The following is a 23280-nucleotide window of genomic DNA, read 5'->3' on the forward strand; positions in this document are numbered from 1 at the left end:
TAATTGTATCATTTTTCTTTATGTGATATGAATGAGAACGTTAGAAACACTGCACCAAAATGTAAGTGGAAATTTTTAATGGTGAATTATTGCATTGCTTCATTTTTGATTTGTAATCATAGCATACTACAATTTTTCATTTGAAGTCCAAATTTCACATTTTTGTACATGGTGACATAGAAAAACAGGAACATTTCCACAATCCAATAAAACTAGAAGTGATTAAGGGAAGAAATTGCATTCATAGTAATTGAAACCTTGCAACTTCGCCATTTATGAAACATTGATGGCATTTAAAAAATTACGACCTTTACATGGTATCCTCCTGTACGAATACATTAGTTAAATCTGCTGTTGAGATTCCTCATTGACTGATGCAACATCTTATCCGGGATACCATTAATTGCATCCTGAATTCTCTATTTTAACTCATCCAGGGTTCTTGGTCGAGTCATGTAGACTTTGCTCTTGGAATAGCTCCACAAGAAAAAAATAACAAACTGATAAATTTGACGATCTAGGGGGCCAGGGAATGTTAGCGAATCGCGAGATCACACGGTTGCCAAACAATTCTCGCACATATGCCACTGACTGCCGTGCAGTGTGTGCTGTTGATCCATCCTGTTGAAGCCAGGCTTCTTGAATGTTCAGAAAGTTGTTCAGTGCAGGTGCAACGAAAGTTCGTAAAATCTCCATATAATGATCGGCTTTGACAGTTATAGTGTTTCCCTGTTCATTTGCGAAAAAATATGGTCCAATAATCCCATGATGAAACACCACACCATACTGTCACTTTACAAGTGTGAAAAGGGTGCTCATGAACGTCTTTAGGATTTGTCTTTGCCCCAGTAACAGTAGTTCTGTTTATTCACATAACCTGTGAGATGAAAATGTGCCTCATCTGACATGCACAACTTGTTTAGAAATTCATCATTGTTGTTTATTTTTGTTATCATTTGTTGACAGAATCCTAATTGTATCCGATAATTGTTGTCCTTCAGTTGTTGCACCGTCTGTTGTTTTTACAGATGAAATTTTAAATCAAGATGAAGTCTGTGAACACTCTCCCGGGACATTCCAACCACTGCTGCTTGCATATGAATTGAACGCGTGGGCTTTGTAAGATAGACTCGCGTACGGCACCAAATGTTCGTCGTCCTGTTTTTTCTTCTTGATGGCAGATCCAGTCTCTTCAAAGTTATTAATCCAACATTTTATCGGTGTTTCGACAAAAAGTCATCATGGCATCCTAAATTATAAAAACGCCGAAATGCCCTTTGTGCTGCTACGAAACTGTCATTGTTTTTATAAAACATTTTTATAGCAAATGCACGCTATTTTCCATTCCACTGATCAATGAGTACTGAAATGGCAGACTGTTTACTCGCTAACTGTCATGAACCCACATTGCTGCACTTGCCTATGGCTGCCACTACTCATTTCAAACATTCGTGTTATTCTGTGTCACCCTGTACATTTAAAGTAAGCTCTGCCATCTGCTCAGTTGCCTTTTACAGTGCAGAATGGTAGGCAGCAGAACAACTTGCTGTGATAAACACCAAAATTCTTTCTTGGGCATGTGACCTGACACTTCAGGATACTGCAACAGTGATGAAATTTGCACGCAGTTCATAGTGGCACCAATCACTGAGAAGATGCGGAAAAGCCATCTATAGTGGTGTGGAAACTTACTTCGAGCAGATCAAGAAATAGCAGCAAAACACAGGCTTTCTTAGAAAGTTGGTAATAAGTGGTAAGTGACCTATTGGGAGACCTAGGCAATATTGGCTGCATACCCTTCATACAGACCTATGATAGGTGGCCTTCATCATGACCAAGCACAGAAGGCCTTCACTGTGATAACCAAGACAGTTCATGTTAAAGAGTACACAGAGTGCCAAAAAAATGGATGCCACTACATTGTGTGGCAAATGCTGAGATAGAAGACGAAGACTTAAAATGATCAAATTAACTACATGGGCAAACAGAGTGACCAAGTTTGGAAGTAACGATCAGTGAATGACTGTTTAAATCTAACTAACTAGGATGTCAAGGGTGACCGGGAGAAATATCATTAATAGCCACATTTGAATATCCAGTCTGTTGGTATTGCAAACTACAACAGTTGATCCTCCAGGAGTGTAAATGTTTTGTCAAAAATAAAAGGTTGTTTTCTCATCACAGTTGGCCAGTTTCAGCCTTAGAAAACATTCATAGTGATATGAAAACACTTAAGAGTATATGCATCAAATCCAATTGTGTATACAAACAGTCATTAAAATTGTCAACCACATGGAATTTTTAAGATGCATATGAACTCAAGAAATGTGTGCCTGAAATATGGAGAAAGGAAATAGTAATTGCATTGTCCAAGCAGGGAGGCCTTGTTAGGAAAAACAAGGAAAAACAGATTGATAAATGAAGATGTTACGAAGGAACTTTGAGTAGAAAAGTGTAATGATAGAACTGAGAAGAGGAGGTTAAAATGTTTTGGACATGTAAAGAGAATGGAGGATGGAAGAATACCAAATAGCCATATGGAGGCAATTTGAGGGCAAAAGGGGTGACCAGAGCAAAATGCATTAACTCAATCAAGAACAATTTAAGTTGAAGGAATCTGTACTGGAACAAAATGGTTATAAAAGAAGAGTAGTGGGACGACAGGGAAAAGTGGAGAAATATCAAAAATGTCCCAAATGGTCTGATGCTGGGTAAAGGGATGACAAAGATAACAGAACTGCTATTAATGCATATGTTCTTCAGTGTACATGTATCACTTGAATATTGTCTCTGAGGGTGAAACTGGTAAGTCAGGTGTGTCCATAAAGTTTGAATTTCAAGTAGTTTACCATGTCAGTGGAATCATAGTTTCAAATTTTAACATGTTCACAGTAGCTGTGTGTTCTAATGTTACGAAATGTTGACATCTATTAGGAGCAAATTCTGTCAACTGAATCGTGTGCCAAAAAACTACATTATTGTTTCTGAAAACAGCAGCATCAAACATCCAACTCAAATGACATGTAGTTCAGATATGACATATAGTGGCATTAAGGAAACTACTGAATGCAAAAAGCAATAAAATAATATTGTATACCCAAGTACAGTATCTGTTAAATGTTGTATTGTTTGCCATCATCTGCCATGACATTACGTGAAACAGTTTGAATGTGTCACTGTGGAATGGTAACTAGGTCACCAATAAGCCCTTAATCTAGACATGTCAGTTAGACCCCCCACAAGGTGAAGGAAAACATGATTTGTAATGCATAGTAGTAGTCCTTTACATTCTGTACAACATGAGGATGACCATTATCTTGTTGGATTATAGCTTTATGAGTGTGTTGAAAGAGGGACAGCATTAAGCTCAACAACATTGTTAATACAATAAAATCTTCGCCAGAAGATGGAAAGAGGGAGTAACCTTTGTGAAATGTCACATTCACAATGCATGTGGCAAGAAACTGGTGAAGATTTTATTGCATTGACACACTGTAAAAACTTTTGTTGCAGTCACAGTTAGCAGTAGCTACAATTCAGTTACTGGACTTCTGTGAGCATTTTACAGCATGCACACACATGCCTACACACATTTTGGCTGAAGCTTACTTGTTTAGCAGTCTTTTTGTTGTGCCTGTCTGTGGTGAGCAGCAATCTATCCTTTCCCTAATACTGTAGACTGTGTGAATGAATGCTCAAGTAATTATATACAGCTACTGTGTCATAGAGCAGACAACTGTTGGCTTATTTATTCAGTCATCACAGAATAAAATGTTTGCCAGAAGGTTATCTTGGTTGTTAGCATATGACAGCTCATTGTATAGTCTAGTCTAAAGTGGGACTACATTAAAAAAACCTGAAAATATTATTTCACAAAAATTATTTCAGTGTTAAACAAAAGATATTAAATCTTGATCATTCATGTCCTTGTCTCATATTTACTTACCGATACAAATGTTCTTATTTTTTTAAGATTTTGAGCTCTAATGGTATTTATATTTGCAACAAAAAAGTTAGTGGTCATGTCTGTTCTGTGAGCATTAGATGTTTTTAAATATTGTGCTTGCTTGTACTGAATAAGACATTAACCTGCTTGTTCCCCTTTGCACTGTCTCATTTTGTGTTATTTCCTGTTTCCAGGGGCATGATGATGATTGCAGAAGTTGAAAGTAGATTTGAAAATATTGATACATTTATTAAAGACATAAAGAAATTTGGATTTGCAAATACATTGAAAGATTTCTCACATAAAATATTTTACTTCTTGTACTTCAAAAAAGGGAGTTCAGTGAAGAAGTCCAATAAACTGCCCAGCATCTTTCTAAAACCATGTTTATACAAGAAGAGATGATTCAGTATTGTGTGTGCTGTTTGGATTAGTTGTCATGCTGCTTGAAAGACATTTATAAGATTGACTTTAAGTAGTTGAGCTTTTTCATATAATAAATTTATACTGCTTTATTGTTTAAAATAGAATTATGTTCATTACGTGCATAACTTTACATTTTCGATCTCCATATTGAGCATCATGTTAAACACATGAAGAACACATTTGCAAGAAACTGTTTTTCTGAAATACATATCTTTATGTAATATTATAGTAACTGAAAAATGACAGTTGTCAATGCTATAGTGAGCAGAGGTTGCCACCATCATTAAAAAGGAACTCAGGCAGGTTGAATGGCACATATTGAGTAAAGCAGACCATTTCAGAAACTCTGAAAAAATTAATCTAATACATATGTCTTAAGTACAAAAGACTAACCCATTATAGAGGAATGAGCTGATAGCTAGAGAGCTGAAGAAGTTTTTATTTTGCCAAACTGTAACTCTGTTCTGTCTTTGTGCCAATAAAACCAGGAGCCAGTGTTTTTTCATTTTTGTCATCTCATACAGAGGGCATTTCTCAGTCACCTGACTCATAAAATTATCACTAAAGTGGCAAACACTTAAAACTGTAATTATATGACTGAAGAACATTGGGCAGATACTATTAAAGCACAAGATGACAGCATGAATCAGATGTGGCTAGACAATTAATAGGATGAACATTTATTTTTGAATTAAAACTGCATTGAACAATTTCAGTCTGGACATTCATCCTCTATTTCTTCCTCGTGAATCATTTTGGCATGTCTCATGGACTGATTCAAAGCACTGATGTAGACTTAGCTCCTCTGTGATTCTCCAGAACACCACAATGTTATGTTAATAGTAAAATATTTCATGCCCAACCATAATTTTCCATGTTCTGTTATTATAATCCTTTGTTAATAACAAAAACGTAGGACCCATACAGTTATTATTATCAAAATAAATAAATTTACATCAAACAATAATTACTCAACATACAGTGAGTGCATTGAAGGGTATATTTGAATATAAAAAAGAACACTGTAACACAGTAACTCAACTTATAAACTCACATTATTCAGAATGTGACACACACACACACACACTGGTATGAAGAATTGTATTAAGTAGAGCAGGTGTCATGAACAACAAAGACAGGAATAGTGGGGTCTACAAGAAAGATGGACAACAAGGAAATGGGACAGGAATATTGAATCAAATAGAAGTGACCATGATGCAAGGAGACACACAGAGATTGAAACAAGTGGACTCCTTCCCTCTCATTGTACTTCAATTCATAGTATTGTGGACCTTCAACAACACTTGTTCTTTCAGGGCACATCCTCCCCCACTATTCTATCCTGACGAATATCCAAGTTCCAGCCTGTTTCTTGACTTTCACAACTCACTGCTACCACTTTTGGTAGGTATGAGATCTTTTTGGAACAGTATTCCTGCAGCATCTGTGATAGTCCCTACCTTTTGTTGCCATTGTCCATCTCTTTCCCCTTTTTACAGATGCATATTCATTCAGATACATATTTCTCAACCCACTGTAAACTGCATGTAGGAGGGTGCTTTGAACAATTTCAGATACTTCCTGTACTGTTCGTTTCACATTTGGAGCGAAAGACATACCTCAGTAGCCAGACTATCTCTCTCGTGATGTCCAAGTTATCCATTCTCTAAATTTACCCAGCATAGGCCAAGTGAACAAAATTATCTTTCTTTCAAAAATTCAGCTTTAAGTTCCCTTAGTATTCTATTACACTTTTCTGCAGGATATGCTATTATTTCCTAGAAGTGTGTTTGAATTTATTTGATAACTGCTGTCGTGCCTACTTCGCAAGGATTCCAAATTCTGCTGCAGATCTCTAGAATTGGTGCCACTAGCAGCTTGAGTGTGTTTTCCTTTACAAATAAACCACATTATACAGGGTGATTCAAAAAGAATACCACAACTTTAAAAATGTGTATTTAATGAAAGAAACATAATATAACCTTCTGTTATACATCATTACAAAGAGTATTTAAAAAGGTGTTTTTTTTTCACTCAAAAACAAGTTCAGAGATGTTCAATATGGCCCCCTCCAGACACACGAGCAATATCAACCCGATACTCCAACTCGTTCTACACTCTCTGTAGCATATCAGGCATAACAGTTTGGATAGCTGCTGTTATTTCTCATTTCAAATCATCAATGGTGGCTGGGAGAGGTGGCCGAAACACCATATCCTTAACATACCCCCATAAGAAAAAATCGCAGGGGGTAAGATCAGGGCTTCTTGGAGGCCAGTGATGAGTGCTCTGTCACGGGCTGCCTGGCGGCCGATCCATTGCCTCGTGTAGTTGACGTTCAGGTAGTTACGGACAGATAAGTGCCAATGTGGTGGCGCTCCATCCTGCTGAAATATGAATTGTTGTGCTTCTTGTTCGAGCTGAGGGAACAGCCAATTCTCTAACATCTCCAGATACTGTAGTCCAGTTACAGTAGCACCTTCGAAGAAAAAGGGACCAAAAACTTTATTGGCTGAAATGGCACAGAAAACGTTCACCTTAGGCGAGTCATGTTCATACTGAGTTGTTTCCCGCAGATTCTCAGTGCCCCATATACAGACATTGTGACGGTTGACTTTCCCGTTAGTGTGGAAAGTTGCTTCATCACTAAACACAATCTTTGAAACGAAAGATTCATCTGTTTCCATTTGAGCAAGGATAAAATCACAGAAATCGATTCTTTTAATCTTATCAGCTGCAGACAGTGCTTGAACCAATTTCAGACGATAAGGTTTCATAACTAACCTTTTTCGTAGGACTCTCCATACAGTTGATTGTGGAATTTGCAGCTCTCTGCTAGCTCTGCGAGTCGATTTTCCTGGGCTGCGAACAAATGCTTGCTGGATGCGTGCTACATTTTCATCACTCGTTCTCGGCCGTCCAGAACTTTTCCCTTTGTACAAACACCCATCCTCTGTAAACTGTTTATACCAACGTTTAATACACCACCTATCAGGAGGTTTAACACCATACTTTGTTCGAAATGCACGCTGAACAACTGTCGTCGATTCACTTCTGCCGTACTCAATAACACAAAAAGCTTTCTGTTGAGCGGTTGCCATCTTAGCATCAACTGACGCTGACGCCTAGTCAACAGCACCTCAACCGAACAAATGTACAACTAAATGAAACTTTGTAGCTCCCTTAATTCACCGACAGATAGTGCTTAGCTCTGCCTTTTGTCGTTGCAGAGTTTTAAATTTCTAAAGTTGTGGTATTCTTTTTGAATCACCCTGTATTACTGTCTGGAAAGAATCACTGTGGGGGTGAAAAAGCAGTTCAGCCCAAGACATGCAAATACCCATACTTCAGTTATCCAGTATTCAACAATGAGAGCTCTTAGTGACTTGCAACGAAAGTTACACATAGTTTCAAACCTTTGTGAAATGTTTTCTCGTTGAAAGAGAAAAGAAGAAAGATTATTACTTCCAAAAACTGCCGCATGAAGCACGACTTTTATTTTATTACTTATTTACTACAACCTGTATTCACAACACATTTTGCAGACAGTATTCATATATACCATGGGATTTACCACCAAAATTATATCATTGTACGACTCACAGTTCAGGAGATATTATGACATCAACAATGAGATGCATGAAAAACTGCTGCATCATACAAGACATTTAAATTTATTACTTTGTTGCTGCTAACTCTATTCACAACACTTTATGTAGCCAATATCCACATATGCCACTGAATATGCCATCAAAAATATATCATTGTACAACACAGTTCAGGAGATATGATATCAAATGCCGAAATGTGTGAAAAACTAATCTTTCATACATGACATTTTAATTTATTTCTTCTTTACTACTAATTCTATTAGCAACATATTTTTTAGACATTATCCACATATGTTGCAGAACGTATGTACACAAATATATCATTGCATGACCCTTAATTCAGGAGATACATCACCATAAACATTGAGCTGCATGAAAATGAAATTGTAGGGCAAGGTTCGTCAGAGGTACATTTGAAATAAGTGTACAGATACAAGTGAAATATGTTACGTACATGTGAAATATATTTTACACATGCATATGTGAGCAAAGTTGTGCGTAAAAAGCTCATCCTAAGCCCCTGGAATTATTTCAATAAAATTTGATACGCAAATTAGTTATTTTAACATAAAACCTGTGCATTGTTGTTTAATACTAGATCTACAACTTTGCTTCTGCTGTTTTTTCTCAAAGTTCGGGGCTTTATTGTGAAAAACTTACAATTAAAATTATGATTCATAGTATTCCCCATCGCTGGCCACTACATTCTCCCATCTTTCGGATAGCATACGAATCCTGTAGCAGAACTGGGACTTTTGTGGGGATCCTTGAATCGATTCAATTTTGCACTTGTTCATATGATCAGAAGTGCTGGTCAGCCAGACTGTATGCCACTGATCGAATATCAGAGTTGCGCTCTAATTAGATAACAAATATTTCATTCTGGGCATTTTTGCTTGATTGGGTATAATTAACAACAGGTGCAAAACACTTTACAGAAGCTCTTTAACTAACAGTACTAAAAGTCATACTCGAGGCTACCATCCTCTAATAGGTTTCCACTCCTCTTCAACAAGACCATCTTTGTGAATGTAATAAACAGGATGTTGAGATGCTGTCGCACATGCCTAAAAATGAGAAAGGTTGTTTCAGTCTCACATATGCATCCACACAAAAAAGCAAAAATTATAATGCTTATTTTGAAATGTGTGTTCATCTTTGTTTATAAATGACACCATCGAATCAAACTACAGAAAAAAATGAAGTATCTTACTCCTGACTGACTAGTATGCAACATTCATAGAATGTTGATGCTAATCTGTGAGTAGCAAACTTAAATTATGCTGTATTAGAAACTAGGTTAGATGTACTTTTCATTCTATAAATCCATAGTGAGGAGATCCTCAAAGCTGTCCCACATGTCAGAAATCACCACACACTCCTCAAAGACTAGGCCTTAGAGGACTGTTCCAACTAGCTGAATGCCGCTTACAAGGTAGTACAAAAAGCGATCTTTGATTGTAGGACGTTATCAGCATCTCGCCAGTCCCTCCAGCCATTGCCTGTAGATGAAATGTGTTGGTGCCACTGCTTCTTTATACAAGCTGCTACTTATTTGGCTTGACAAGGCTGAATGGACCCTATTCCAGTCCTCACTACTCCAGAAAAATCTGAGGGGGCACTGAGAACTGAACTTGGGTCCTTCTACACCAAAAGGCAGCGACACTAAGAATTCGACTATGGAGGCAATTGTCAGAAAACAAGAATACAAAATATATAGTTCCAAAGAAAAAAAAAGATATAGTAATGTACTTTGTGAAATGGTCCTCGTGGATGTTAAATACATTAAAACATCCTAAAACATATTTTCATATAGGAGATAACAACAAACTTGTCATAAAACATATAATGTGCAGAACACTGATGTGCATATGATAATTCTTAGGCTGCTGTAGTCACACATGATAAAGAGGAAATCAGTTCACAACACTAATTTACACTGATCACATCACTGCACTGAAGATTACAGGAGTCAGTTTTTACATAATACACAAACACACATTATTTGATATTATTAATATAATATTACGAATATAATAGAGGGAAACATTCCACGTGGGAAAAATATATCTAAAAACAAAGATGATGTGACTTACCGAACAAAAGTGCTGGCAGGTCGATAGACACACAGACATACACACGAAATTCAAGCTTTCGCAACAAACTGTTGCTTCATCAGGAAAGAGGGAAGGAGAGGGAAAAACGAAAGGATGTGTGTTTTGGGAGAGGGTAAGGAGTCATTCCAATCCTGGGAGCGGAAAGACTTACCTTGGGGGAAAAAAGGACAGGTATACACTCGCGCGCGCGCACACACACACACATATCCATCCGCACATACACAGACACAAGCAGACATTTGTAAAGGCAAAGAGTTTGGGCAGAGATGTCAGTCGAGGCAGAAATAGAGGCAAAGTTGTTGTTGAAAGACAGGTGAGGTATGAGCGGTGGCAAATTGAAATTAGCGGAGATTGAGGCTTGGCGGAAACGAGAAGAGAGGATATACTGAAGGGCAAGTTCCCATCTCCGGAGTTCTGACAGGTTGGTGTTAGTGGAAAGTATCCAGATAACCCGGACGGTGTAACACTGTGCCAAGATGTGCTGGCCGTGCACCAAGGCATGTTTAGCCACAGGGTGATCCTCATTACCAACAAACACTGTCTGCCTGTGTCCATTCATGCGAATGGACAGTTTGTTGCTGGTCATTCCCACATAGAAAGCTTCACAGTGTAGGCAGGTCAGCTGGTAACTCACGTGTTTGCTTTCACACGTGGCTCTGCCTTTGATTGTGTACACCTCCCGGGTTACAGGACTGGAGTAGGTGGTGGTGGGAGGGTGCATGGGACAGGTTTTACACCGGGGGTGGTTACAAGGGTAGGAGCCAGAGGGTAGGGAAGATGGTTTGGGGATTTCATAGGGATGAACTAAGAGGTTACGAAGGTTAGGTGGACGGCGGAAAGACACTCTTGGTGGAGTGGGAAGGATTTCATGAAGGATGGATCTCATTTCAGGGCAGGATTTGAGGAAGTCGTATCCCTGCTGGAGAGCCACGTTCAGAGTCTGATCCAGTCCCGGAAAGTATCCTGCCACGAGTGGGGTACTTTTGGGGTTCTTCTGTGGGAGGTTCTGGGTTTGAGGAGATGAGGAAGTGGCTCTGGTTATTTGCTTCTGTACCAGGTCGGGAGGGTAGTTGCGGGATGTGAAAGCTGTTTTCAGGTTGTTGGTGTAATGGTTCAGGGATTCCGGACTGCAGCAGATTCGTTTTCCATGAAGACCTAGGCTGTAGGGAAGGGACCGTTTGATGTGGAATGGGTGGCAGCTGTCATAATGGAGGTACTGTTGCTTGTTGGTGGGTTTGATGTGGACGGATGTGTGAAGCTGGCCATTGGACAGGTGGAGGTCAGCATCAAGGAAAGTGGCATGGGATTTGGAGTAGGACCAGGTGAATCTGATGAAACCAAAGGAGTTGAGGTTTTAGGTAAGTTTTTCTGCTCCTGGGATTGGAATGACTCCTTTCCCTCTCCCAAAACCCACATCCTTTCGTCTTTCCCTCTCCTTTGTTTGTGTGTCTATCGACCTGCCAGCACTTTCATTTGGTAAGTCACATCATCTTTGTTTTTAGATATATTAATATAATAGTAGGAGCCAGAGGTTAGGGAAGGTCCCACATGGAATGTTTCCCTCTATTATATTAATATAATATTATATACATACTGGTTCTATTAAGAAATTTGTCAATAGAGTAGAAATCTCTCCTTAAATAAAATGGACACACCTTTACAGATCAAAGTAACGAACTGTGAATCTTTGTGAAGATCACTCTTATTCTAATACTGATTCCATAAACTGAGCTGTTGCCTGAAAAGGGTATGCACTATTTGTGACAAATTTCATTAAGGAATAAATATACTTGGAAGCAGCAATTGGTATTTATAGTTCCTTTAAAAGACCTCTGCAGGACAATCTTGAGTTCACACCACAAGTAATTCAATTATAAGCTTTTGGAGTCTGAAAACAGTAGCTTCTCTAGATGAGTTAGCCCAAAAAATAGTCCCATGTGACATTATGAAATGAAATTAAGGGAAGTATGCTACCTCTTTCATTTTTATATCATGTATGCCTGACAACATCTTTTGTTGTTGTTGTGATCTTCAGTCCTGAGACTGGTTTGATGCAGCTCTACATGCTACTCTATCCTGTGCAAGCTCCTTCATCTCCCAGTACCTACTGCAACCTACATCCTTCTAAATCTGGATCAGTATTGCCTCACGTATACCAACATTTCTATGTAATCCAAACAGATCTTGGTCACCAGATGGTACAGTTTTGTCAGGACTGGCTCTCCCAGGGCTGTCAGTAGTTCTAATGGAATGTTGTCTACTCCTGGGGCCTTGTTTCGACTCAGGTCTTTCAGTGCTCTGTCAAACTCTTCACGCAGTATCATATCTCCCATTTCATCTTCATCTACATCCTCTTCCATTTCCATAATATTGTCCTCAAGTACATCGCCCTTGTATAGACCCTCTATATACTCCTTCCACCTTTGTGCTTTCCCTTCTTTGCTTAGAACTGGGTTTCCATCTGAGCTCTTGATATTCATACAAGTAGTTCTCTTTTCTCCAAAGGTCTCTTTAATTTTTCTGTAGGCAGTATCTACCTTACCCCTAGTGAGATAAGCCTCTACATCCTTACGTTTGTCCTCTAGCCATCCTTGCTTAGCCATTTTGCACTTCCTGTTGATCTCTTTTTTTGAGATGTTTGTATTCCTTTTTGCCTGCTTCATTACTGCATTTTTATATTTTCTCCTTTCATCAATTAAATTCAATATTTCTTCTGTTACCCAAGGATTTCTACTAGCCCTCGTCTTTTTACCTACTTGATGCTCTGCTGCCTTCACTATTTCATCCCTCAGAGCTACCCATTCTTCTTCTTCTGTATTTCTTTCCCCCATTCCTGTCAATTGTTCCCTTATGCTCTCTCTGAAACTCTGTACAACCTCTGGTTTAGTCAGTTTATCCATCCCATCTCCTTAAATTCCCACCTTTTTGCAGTTTCTTCAGTTTTAATCTACAGTTCATAACCAATAGATTGTGGTCAGAGTCCACATCTGTCTCTGGAAATGTCTTACAGTTTAAAACCTGGTTCCTAAATCTCTGTCTTACCATTATATAATATATCTGAAACCTGTCAGTATCTCCAGGCTTCTTCCATGTATACAACCTTCTTTTATGATTCTTGAACAAAGTTTTGCTCTGTGCAAAATTCTACCAGATGGCTTCCTCTTTCATATCTTCCCCCCAATCCATATTCACCTACTATGTTTCCTTCTCTCCCTTTTCCTACTACCGAATTCCAGTCACCCATGACAATTAAATTTTCGTCTCCCTTCACTATCTAAATAATTTCTTTTATTTCATCATACATTTCTTCAACTTCTTCATCATCTGCAGAGCTAGTTGGCATATAAATTTGTACTACTGTAGTAGGCATGGGCTTTGTGTCTATCTTGGCCACAATAATGCGTTCACTATGCTGTTTGTAGTAGGTTGCCCACACTACTATATTTTTTATTCATTATTAAACCTACTCCTGCATTACACTTATTTGATTTTGTATTTATAACCCTGTATTCGCCTGACCAAAAGTCTTGTTCCTCCTGCCACCGAACTTCACTAATTCCCACTATATCTAACTTTAACCTATCCATTTCCCTTTTTAAATTTTCTAACCTACCTGCCCGATTAAGGGATCTGACATTCCACGCTCCGATCCGTAGAATGCCAGTTTTCTTTCTCCTGATAACAATGTCCTCTTGAGTAGTCCCCGCCCGGAGATCCGAATGGGGGACTATTTTACCTCCGGAATTTTTTACCCAAGAGGTCATTCGACCATACAGTAAAGCTGCATGCCCCTGGGAAAAATTACGGCTGTAGTTTCCCCTTGCTTTCAGCCGTTCGCAGTACCAGCACAGCAAGGCCATTTTGGTTAGTGTTACAAGGCCACATCAGTCAATCATCCAGACTGTTGCCCCTGCAACTACTGAAAATGCTGCTGCCCCTCTTCAGGAACCACACATTTGTCTGGCCTCTCAATAAATACCCCTCCATTGTTGTTGCACCTATAGTACAGCTATCTGTATTGCTGAGGCACGCAAGCCTCCCCACCAACAGCAAGGTCCATGGTTCATGGGGGGGGGGGGGGGGGCGCAACATCTATATTCCAAACAAATAGGCCCTTAAAAAGGCACTGAAACATTTTTGTGGTATGCTCATCCAACTGAATGTGTTATCAAGCTGTAATACTAGAAATTTAACACTGACAATCTCTTCTATCTGTTTGTCATCACATTTTATGTATATACAGGAAAATCTTTTATAAGTTCTGAAACTGTAATGTTAAGGACTGAAGTATGCTATGGTTTACTCTAAAGTTTTCCTCTTAATTTAACACATGGGTAAGGGGAGTTGAAATGATGTAATTACTGTCTACAATGAAATAGCACTGGTGAAAATGAAAAATGGGATGGATTGAATAAAGAGATTGCAGAAAATATTGAGAACAGAATGGTTAGCACAGTGACCTCAGTAATTAAATTAAAGACACTTTTTGTAATAATTTGACACACAGTGACACAAAATTCCCCTTACAATTACCTGAACTGATAGAAATAATGACAAAACCTTTCTATGTACTCATGTAGAAATCAAATCGTTAGCTCACAACAGGTTGCTTGTGTGAGAGATTGTGGCTCAAGGGAGAATGAAAAAAATATGCCTACTTCACATTTTTGAGGAATGGAATGAAATTGAGGAATGTTTTAACAAAGGCCCAGCCAGAGCCATAGTGTGGTGAGCCTGTTGTCCCTGGCAGAAATTTCAAGCTGCTTCCCGCACCTCTGTAAAACTATCTTTGTGCAATTCTCCCCTCCCCCCCCCCCCCTCCCTTCTATACAGATTTGGCAAATGGTTTAATTGTGTAAGCAGGTTTAGTAAAAATGAAGCATTACTGAAAAGTATTATTTAAATCAGCAATACTAAGGATAAATACTGCATGCAACAAATTAAATGTATCATTGTAGTAAAGACATTACAAGTTTTACAAATTTAAAAAAAAAATGGAAGAAAGATAAAATCCATAACTTACTGTTACTATAGCTGTCAAATCATACTGTATGAATGTTTTATTTGGGAGTTAGTGTGCTAGGTAAGGGAGTTTTTTTATGAAGTAAATTTGTTTCCATTCTTTCTTAATTGTTATGAGTATTTATTTAAACAGTGTGCTCAACTTATTTCCATCTCTTAAACCGTTGGACAGATTGTGATAGATATAACCAACTAATATTTTCACTTTAAGGTGCCAGATTTGCTATGAAAAAGAGCAGTTATCAAAATTAAACCCATTTCTTTGTGTTGTCTAATGAAGTTCACTGTAAAAAAATACATTCCATTATCAAGTGATGAAATATTCATTCAATATGGAACAGCATGAATTTCAGTAACAGATACATTTACCACAAAACTGTTGTTATACTTCATTGTAGGAAAAAAATTGCAAGCAATTAAAATAATTTCAAAGTACCAACTTGACTGATAGAAATGACTATAATTACTTTTTAATATATACTGAAAGTATGTGAAATTCTTTTTTTATGATTTACTCAGAATCTGATTTGGGAAAAGTACATTATTGGGACAACTGCAAAGAGAATAAAAGACTTTTTAAAGATCCTCATAGTTACATTTTTTAACTTTTTTTCTTCAAAATATGCCACCTACATAGAACTGCAGCAGGTGCCACAGAGAAAAAAGGTAAGTTCTGTCTTTGTTCTAATCCTGACCTAACAGTATCCATGCAAGGCAACGGCAATTGTAATAATGAAATGATCAAATACAATTTATTGTGGCTGATTATACAGTCAGCCAACAAAACGTTAGTCACTCCTTTATAAGAGCACAGCGATCACTTTGCAATGCTGTAGATGTTATTCATGTTGGTGTATAGAATGTCTGGCGACATACCATCTGACTTTCCAAAAAATATCATCCACACAATTCCAAAGACTGCAAGAGCTGACAAGTGCGAGAATTATTGCACAATCGGTTTAACAGCTCATGCATGAATAATATACAGAAGAATGGAAAAGAAAATTGAGGATGTGCTAGATGATGATCAGTTTGGGTTTAGAAAAGGGAAAGGAACGAGTGAGGCAATTCTGACGTTGTGGTTGATAATGGAAGCAAGACTAAAGAAATATCAAGACACATTCATAGGATTTGTCAACCTGGAAAAAGCCTTCGACAATGTAAAATTGTGCAATATGTTCGAAATTCTGAGAGAAATAGGGGTAAAGCTATAGGGAGAGATGGGTAATATACAATATGTACAAGAATTAAGAGGGAATAAGAGTGGACGACCAAGAAAGAAGTGCTCAGATTAAAAAGGGTGTAAGACAGGGATGTAGTCTTTCGCCCATACTGTTCAATCTGAACATCAAAGAAGCAGTGACAGAAATGATAGAAAGCTTCTGGAGCGGAATTAAAATTAAAAGCGAAATGATATTAATGATATGATTCGCCGATAACATTGCTATCCTGAGTGAAAACGAAGAAGAATCTGCTGAACAGAATGAACAATCTAATGAGTACAGAATGTGAACGGAGATTAAATCGAAGAAAGACGAAAGTAATGAGATGCAACAGAACTGAGAACAGCAAGAAACTTAACATCAGAATTGATGGTTACAAAGTAGGTGAAGTTAAGGAATTCTGCTACCTGGGCAGTAAAATAACCAATGACGCATGGAGCAAGGAGGACATCAAAAGCAGACTAGCAATGGCAAAAAGGGCATTCCTGGCCAAGAAAAGTCTACTAGTATCAAACATAGGCCTTAATTTGAGGAAGAAATATGCACGAACATACATCTAGAGTACAGCATTGTACAAGGTGTGTTCCATAAGTAATACGACCAAATTCATAAAAAATCATTTATTGAATATATTCGTACAAATAATCAAAAATTTTCAAAATAGCATCCTCTTGCGTCGATACACTTCTGAGACGGTGTTTCCATGCCTGGAAGGCATCCTGGAATGCCTTTTCCGGAATGCCCTTTAGAGCTGATGTAACAAGCACCTTGATACTTTCAGTCGTGTCCCAATGTTTTCCTTTCATGACTCCTTTTAACCGAGGAAACAAAAAAAGTCATTGGCAGCCATGTCAGGACTGTAGGGAGGCTGGGGAACCAATGGAGTCTTGGTACCAGCCAGGACGTCATTGACAATGAAGGTGCTGTGACTTGGCACGTCGTCGTGGTGAACTTCCCACGTGTCCTTGATGCCGCTTCAGCCGTGCGAGATGCTCCTTTTCAGTCTTTTGAGCGCTTCCAAGTAGAAAGCTGAGTTTACTGCAGTCCCGGTAGGTTCAAATTCTTGGTGGACAATGCCTATGACGTCAAAGAATACAATGAGCATGGTTTTGATCCTGGACTTGCTCATGCGTGCCTTCTCGGGATGGGGTGACGATGGTGTGTGCCACTCTGTCTCTGCCTTTTTGTCTCAGGGTCGTACTCAAAAATCCACTGAGTGTAAAAAATGAGGATCATTTTCACACATTTCCAACATTTCTCAGCACTGAAGCACTCACATGTGCTTGTGTTCGTCAGTCAACCCTTTTGGGACGAGTTTGGCACACACCTTTCTCATGTTCAAATCTTCGGTCACAATACAGAAAACGGTTGTTTTTGACATGTTTAGAGTTTGTGCTATCAATTGAAGGCTCAGCTGTCTGTCAGAGTTCAAAGAATTGTGCACACTCGTCATATTTTTGACAACTCGTGCAGTTGATGGCCGTCCACTGCGAGGTTCGTTGGTGATCTCCTATTGGCCCCCCATGAACGACTTGTGCCATCGGAAAACTTGTGATTTGGACAAGCAATCATTCCCAAAGGCATGCTGAAGTAATGGAAACGTTTTGGTGGCGGACTTCCCAAGTTTAATGCAAAATTTGATAGCGTACCATTGCTCTACAGTATGATCCATTGTGCCGTGTTACATAAACTCAAAACGGGGTTGAATGAAATGCATGTCCTGACTCTCCAGCAGCATGCAGCTGAATGAGACAAAGAGCATTTTGAAGCTAACACACCCCATCCACTTAGCCCAGCTGGTTACAACACGCTGTGGTGTACCATTGCATCAGAAAAAAATTGGTCACATTACTTATGGAACGCATTCTGTATGGTAGTGAGACATGGACTGTGGGAAATGGGAACAGAAGAGAATCGAAGCATTTGAAATGTGATGCTACAGATGAATGTTGAAAATGAGATAGACTGATATGGTAAGGTATGAGGAGGTTCTGTACAGAATTGGAGAGGAAAGGAATATGTGGAAAACACTGATAAGGAGAAGGGACAGGATGATAGGCCATCAAAAAAGACATGAGGGGATGACTTCCATGGTACTAGAGGGAACTGTAGAGGAAGATAGAGATTAGCCTCCAAATAATTGAGGACGTGGGTTGCAAATGCTACTTTGAGATGAAGATGTTGGCACAGGAGAGGAGTTAAGAAAGAAAAAAAAATAGGGGGGGATGTTGCAGAAGTGGTACCAAGCAATTATGTGACCCCCACCACTGGCACAAGTCATCGAGGGAAGTGGTGTGTGTGTGTGTGTGTGTGTGTGTGTGTGTGTGTGTGTGTGATGGTTCAACAGAAATACATGGCAGAGAGGGGGTATCGTGCTTGGGTCTGCCCATGACCACAACTGTGAATGAAGTTTCCTGAATTGTGTGTCACTTATAGTGATGTAATGTAATATAAATACAGTGGTCAGGAGAAAATACAGTGGTCAAAAGAATATTCTGACTGACAGGGATTGCAGGCAGTTGTCATATCTTTCCAGTGACAACAGTTTCAGACCTAACAGATTTTGCTGCTTTAGGTGAATGCAGATCCATCTCACACTGCACAGTAATAGGTCAGGTGTCAAGTTGATCTGTACACTAGTTTTGCGTACACAGACAGTTCCATTTTCAACAGCCCAGAATCCTATGACTAGGGACAGGAAAATTTCACGAAAATGATAATGTGAGAAACAATGCAAAATTATCAGGTTTTAGTGAAACAGCATGGAATTAGCAATTTTGCTGTATTTAAAAAGTTATAATTCTCATGATAGCAGTTTACTAGTATTTGTAATTGATACTTATTGAATGTTAAAATTGCATTTTGTCTTCTATTCTCCTCAAGGCTGACGTTCATGTATAATCTCAAAATAACGGTTATTGTATGTGTTATGAACTTTGATGTGATGATGAAGATAGTACTGAATTTGGCAAAAAGAAAACATCACCAGTTTTAGCAAAATGTCACACTCTGTTTGGTAAAAAACACGAAATTAAGCAGAAAATTGGCAAAAAACACCTAATATGGCCAAAACCTCTGAATTTGAAAAAAATAAACGAAATTCAACAAAAAAATAACACTGAATTTATCAAAAATAACACCAAAGTTGACAAAAAAAAAACACCAAATCTTCCAAGAAATCACACTGAATTTGGCAAAGAATATCAAATTTGCAAAAAATAACACCACAGTTGGCAAATAAATACCAATGAATCTGGTAAAAGAATAACACCAAATATGGCCAAAAACAGTAAATTTGGCAAAACAACAAATTCAGTAAAAAAACAACACTGAATTGTCAAAAAAAATACACTGAAAAAAAAAACAACAATGGATTTGACAGAAATACACAATGTGGTGGGTAAATTGTGAAACTTACACCACCTATTAATACAATTCACCAGCACTGTGCATGAACCCACAATAATAAAGCTTAAAAATATCAAAATGCTTATTAATATCATTTGACATCAAATAAATCTACACGAAGAATGACTTTTTTGGTGACCACATTTCTTACTCCAGTGCAGCATGTATTTTCTATCTTTCCGCATTATTCTCTGGTGACAAAATACTACAGATGTTTCAGATACTGCTGACAATTAAAACAATGTTATACTATGTAGATTCTATCTCAGTTACAATTGCCTGAATATGTTAGTTAAAGCTTTATCAAGATTTTACTACTGAATAGGAGTAACAGCACAAGAAATATGACCAAAGAGTGACCATTCAGCACACATCAGGGCAAGGTGAAAAGTTCTCAACCTTTTTCTCAGAGATGGATTGATATAATTCAAATTTTGTTTTTCTTATTTTGTTACAAACTGTACAGTAATAGGCTGAGTTGGTTTGTAGACTAGTTTTGTCTGTACAGCTTAGTAAAATAGTTGAGTGTATTCTATTCAAATGGATTAATGGGAGTACATGGCTTCATACAATTATCTTTTTCTATGTTTTATTAACAATGGAAATTTGTCAAAATTTTGTGAAACCTTATAAGCTACTCCACTTCCAACAGTTAAGAAACATGGAGGATTAATTGATGCCGACCGGAGTGGCCGCGGGTTAAAGGCGCTTCAGTCTGGAACCGCACGACCGCTACGGTCGCAGGTTCAAATCCTGCCTCGGGCATGGATGTGTATGATGTCCTTAGGTTGGTTAGGTTTAAGTAGTTCTAAGTTCTAGGGGACTTATGACCACAGCAGTTGAGTCCCATAGTGCTCAGAGCCATTTGAACCATTTGATTAATTGATGTGGAGACCAAAGCCAATATTTCTACCACACTTAAAGTGCCAAGGATGGATCCACTATGTGTCATTGGACAATCAGGAATGAATAGCATATACATGGTGTACATAAAGTCCGGAAACATTTACAATTATTTGTTGCACAAAAACTAAACATTGTACATATGTCATAATATTGCATTTTGAAGAGAAACTCTGACCTGGCAGACGTCAATACAGTAATCGAATTCTTGCCATACCCATTCCAGCATGACATCGTCAACTGTGGCAGTTTCTTCCCGTATTCTCTACCGGAGCTCTGCTACATCACATGGTAGAGGCGGTACGTACGCCAGATCTTTAATGTGTCCCCACAGAAAAGAGTCACATGGAGTGAGATCTGGTGATCGGGGAGGCCATTTCATGAACGCCAGCACACAGAAAGCTCGCTCCGCTCCTGAACTCGCCATGTTAGCGACTATCACTGACTATCAGCAAATTACCAAACTATGCTGTGGCGGTATACATGAAAGAAAAAAGAAAAACTTTCAGGGTTTCTCTTCAAAATAACATATGTGCGATATCTGTACAAAGTTTGGTTCTTGTGCAATAAATAATTTATGTACACCCTGTATTACATAAATAAATCCACAAGAAGAAAGGATATGGTAAACTATCCAGTGTGCAAACTGACTGTCACATTTGTTGAATGCTGACCAAAAGCAAAAGTCAAAACCAATTAGTCATCAATGTTTGGATAATTTTAAAAGAATTCAACAGATTTTGCATTAAAATTTGTCATTGTGGGAATATTTCATAATAACTGGAATGTTGTTATGGAACTACTACCCAAAATCCCAAATGTATTCAGTGAGAACAATGGTGATAAAAAAACAGCATCGACTAACAACTGCATGAAATAATATTTATTTGTACTAACCAAACCATTTTTGAGCATTTCACCCATCAGGAGTGGTTTCATCAAGTATTAAATTCATGCTACATCTATATCTTCATGATTACTCTGCTATTCACAATCAAGTGCCTGGCAGAGGTTTCCATGAACCACCTTCAAGCCGCCTCTCTACCATTCCACTCTCACTACAGTGCAGACTTCACCCACGCTCTTTATTATAAAATGAATTTCGTTCAAAAATAATTTTGTAGTTCTTCTGATGACCACTTTAAACATTATCGAAATTGCCACTGCAACCACAGCACCTAACAATAGGCATGGCATATAAGCCATATAAATGCATATTGGGGCCAAATTATTTATATGCATAGCTTGTAAGCCCTGTTTTTTGTACAATGTTATGGTCACAATATCAACTTTACTAATGTTAATCACAGGTTTTATTGATTGACAGTTGTGTTAGTAATACAAGTGGCCTCGTTAAACAATTTTATGGCTGTGCTGACAGAAAAATATGTTACTTTAATCAGAACACGATTTTTCACTGTTATCTTCAAAGCAACATACTCTGCCCTTGTAGAGTGGAAGAGAGGGGCTCTACGAAGGAACTGAACTTTAAGACAACATTACTGGAAGAGAATATGATGTAGATGAAGATGATATGGGAGATTTTATACGGCGGGAAGAATTTGGCAGAGCGCTGAAAGGATCAGATGACATTCCCTCACAATTATTGAAATTCTTGGGCTTGGGAGAGCCAAGATATATGAGACAGTGAAAATACTCTCAGACTTCAAAAAGAATCTAATAATTACAATTCCAAACAAATCATATGCTGACAGTTGTTAATATTACCAGTCCATCAGTTTGGTAAGTCATGGTTGCAAAATACCGACATGAACTATTTGCAGGAGAATGGAAAATATTGGTAGAAGCCAACCTCCAGCAAGATCAGTTTTGGTTCCAGAGAAATGGAAGAACACATGAGGCAATGCTGACCTTACGATGTATCTTAGAAGATAGGTTGAAAAAAGGCAAACCTATGTTTATAACATTTCTAGACTTAAAGATAGTTTTTGAAAATACTTACGGGAATACACCCTTTGAAATTCAGAAGGTAGCTGGAACAAACTCAGAAAGCAAAAGGTTATACACAACTTGTACAGAAACCAGACTGTAGTTAGAGAGTAGAAGCAGATGAAAGAAAAGCTGTCATTGAGAAGGGAGTGATAGAGTGTTATAGCCTGTCTCCAACATTAATCAGTCTATAAATTGAGCAAACAGTAGACAAGAACAAAGAAAAATTTGGAGAAGAAATTAAAGTCAGAGAGGAGAAATAAAAACTTTGAGGTTTGCAAATGACATTGTATTTTTGTCACTGACAGAAAAAACAGAGTTGAAAGAACAGTAGAACAGGATGGATAGTACCTTTAAACAAGGTCATGAAATGAGCATCAACAAAAGTAAAACAAAGGTAATGGAATGTAGATAAATTAACTCAGGCAATTTGTAGGTAAACTAATTCAGGTAATTCTTAAGGAATTAAATTAGGAAATGAGATGCTAAACGTAGTAGATGAGTTAAAGTAACTGAAGTAGAGAGGATATAAAATAAATATTGCCTATACAAGGAAACAACTTATGAGAAAGAGGACTCTTTAACATCTGCTACAAATTTAGGTGATAGGAAGTCTACTCTGAAGATATTTGTCTGGAGCTACACCATTTTTTAATGGCTTTTTGGCATTAACC

General features: G+C 38.1%; 2 protein-coding genes across 6 annotated transcripts in view; one reads left to right on the plus strand and one right to left on the minus strand.

Moving 5' to 3' along the window:
• LOC126198473 (ribosomal RNA-processing protein 8) overlaps positions 1–4891 on the plus strand; it is a 107746-nt gene extending 102855 nt beyond the window's left edge. For 2 of the 3 annotated variants that reach the window (XM_049934827.1, XM_049934826.1), the window contains one exon: positions 4141–4891. In XM_049934827.1, the coding sequence (XP_049790784.1) occupies positions 4141–4351 (211 nt within the window). In that variant the 3' untranslated portion in view covers positions 4352–4891. Of the gene's footprint in view, positions 1–3513; positions 4068–4140 lie in introns of those variants that run through there. The other variant, XM_049934828.1, reaches the window with a different exon arrangement.
• A 2934-nt stretch (positions 4892–7825) lies between these two features.
• LOC126199335 (D-threo-3-hydroxyaspartate dehydratase-like) overlaps positions 7826–23280 on the minus strand; it is a 126807-nt gene continuing 111352 nt past the window's right edge. Inside the window, exon 6 of one of the 3 annotated variants that reach the window (XM_049936187.1) lies at positions 7826–9050. In XM_049936187.1, the coding sequence (XP_049792144.1) occupies positions 8961–9050 (90 nt within the window). In that variant the 3' untranslated portion in view covers positions 7826–8960. The remainder of the gene's footprint in view (positions 9051–23280) is intronic. The other 2 variants (XM_049936186.1, XM_049936185.1) reach the window with 2 other exon arrangements.

This window comes from Schistocerca nitens, chromosome 8, assembly GCF_023898315.1.
Source record: "Schistocerca nitens isolate TAMUIC-IGC-003100 chromosome 8, iqSchNite1.1, whole genome shotgun sequence".
NCBI classification, from domain to species: domain Eukaryota; kingdom Metazoa; phylum Arthropoda; class Insecta; order Orthoptera; family Acrididae; genus Schistocerca; species Schistocerca nitens.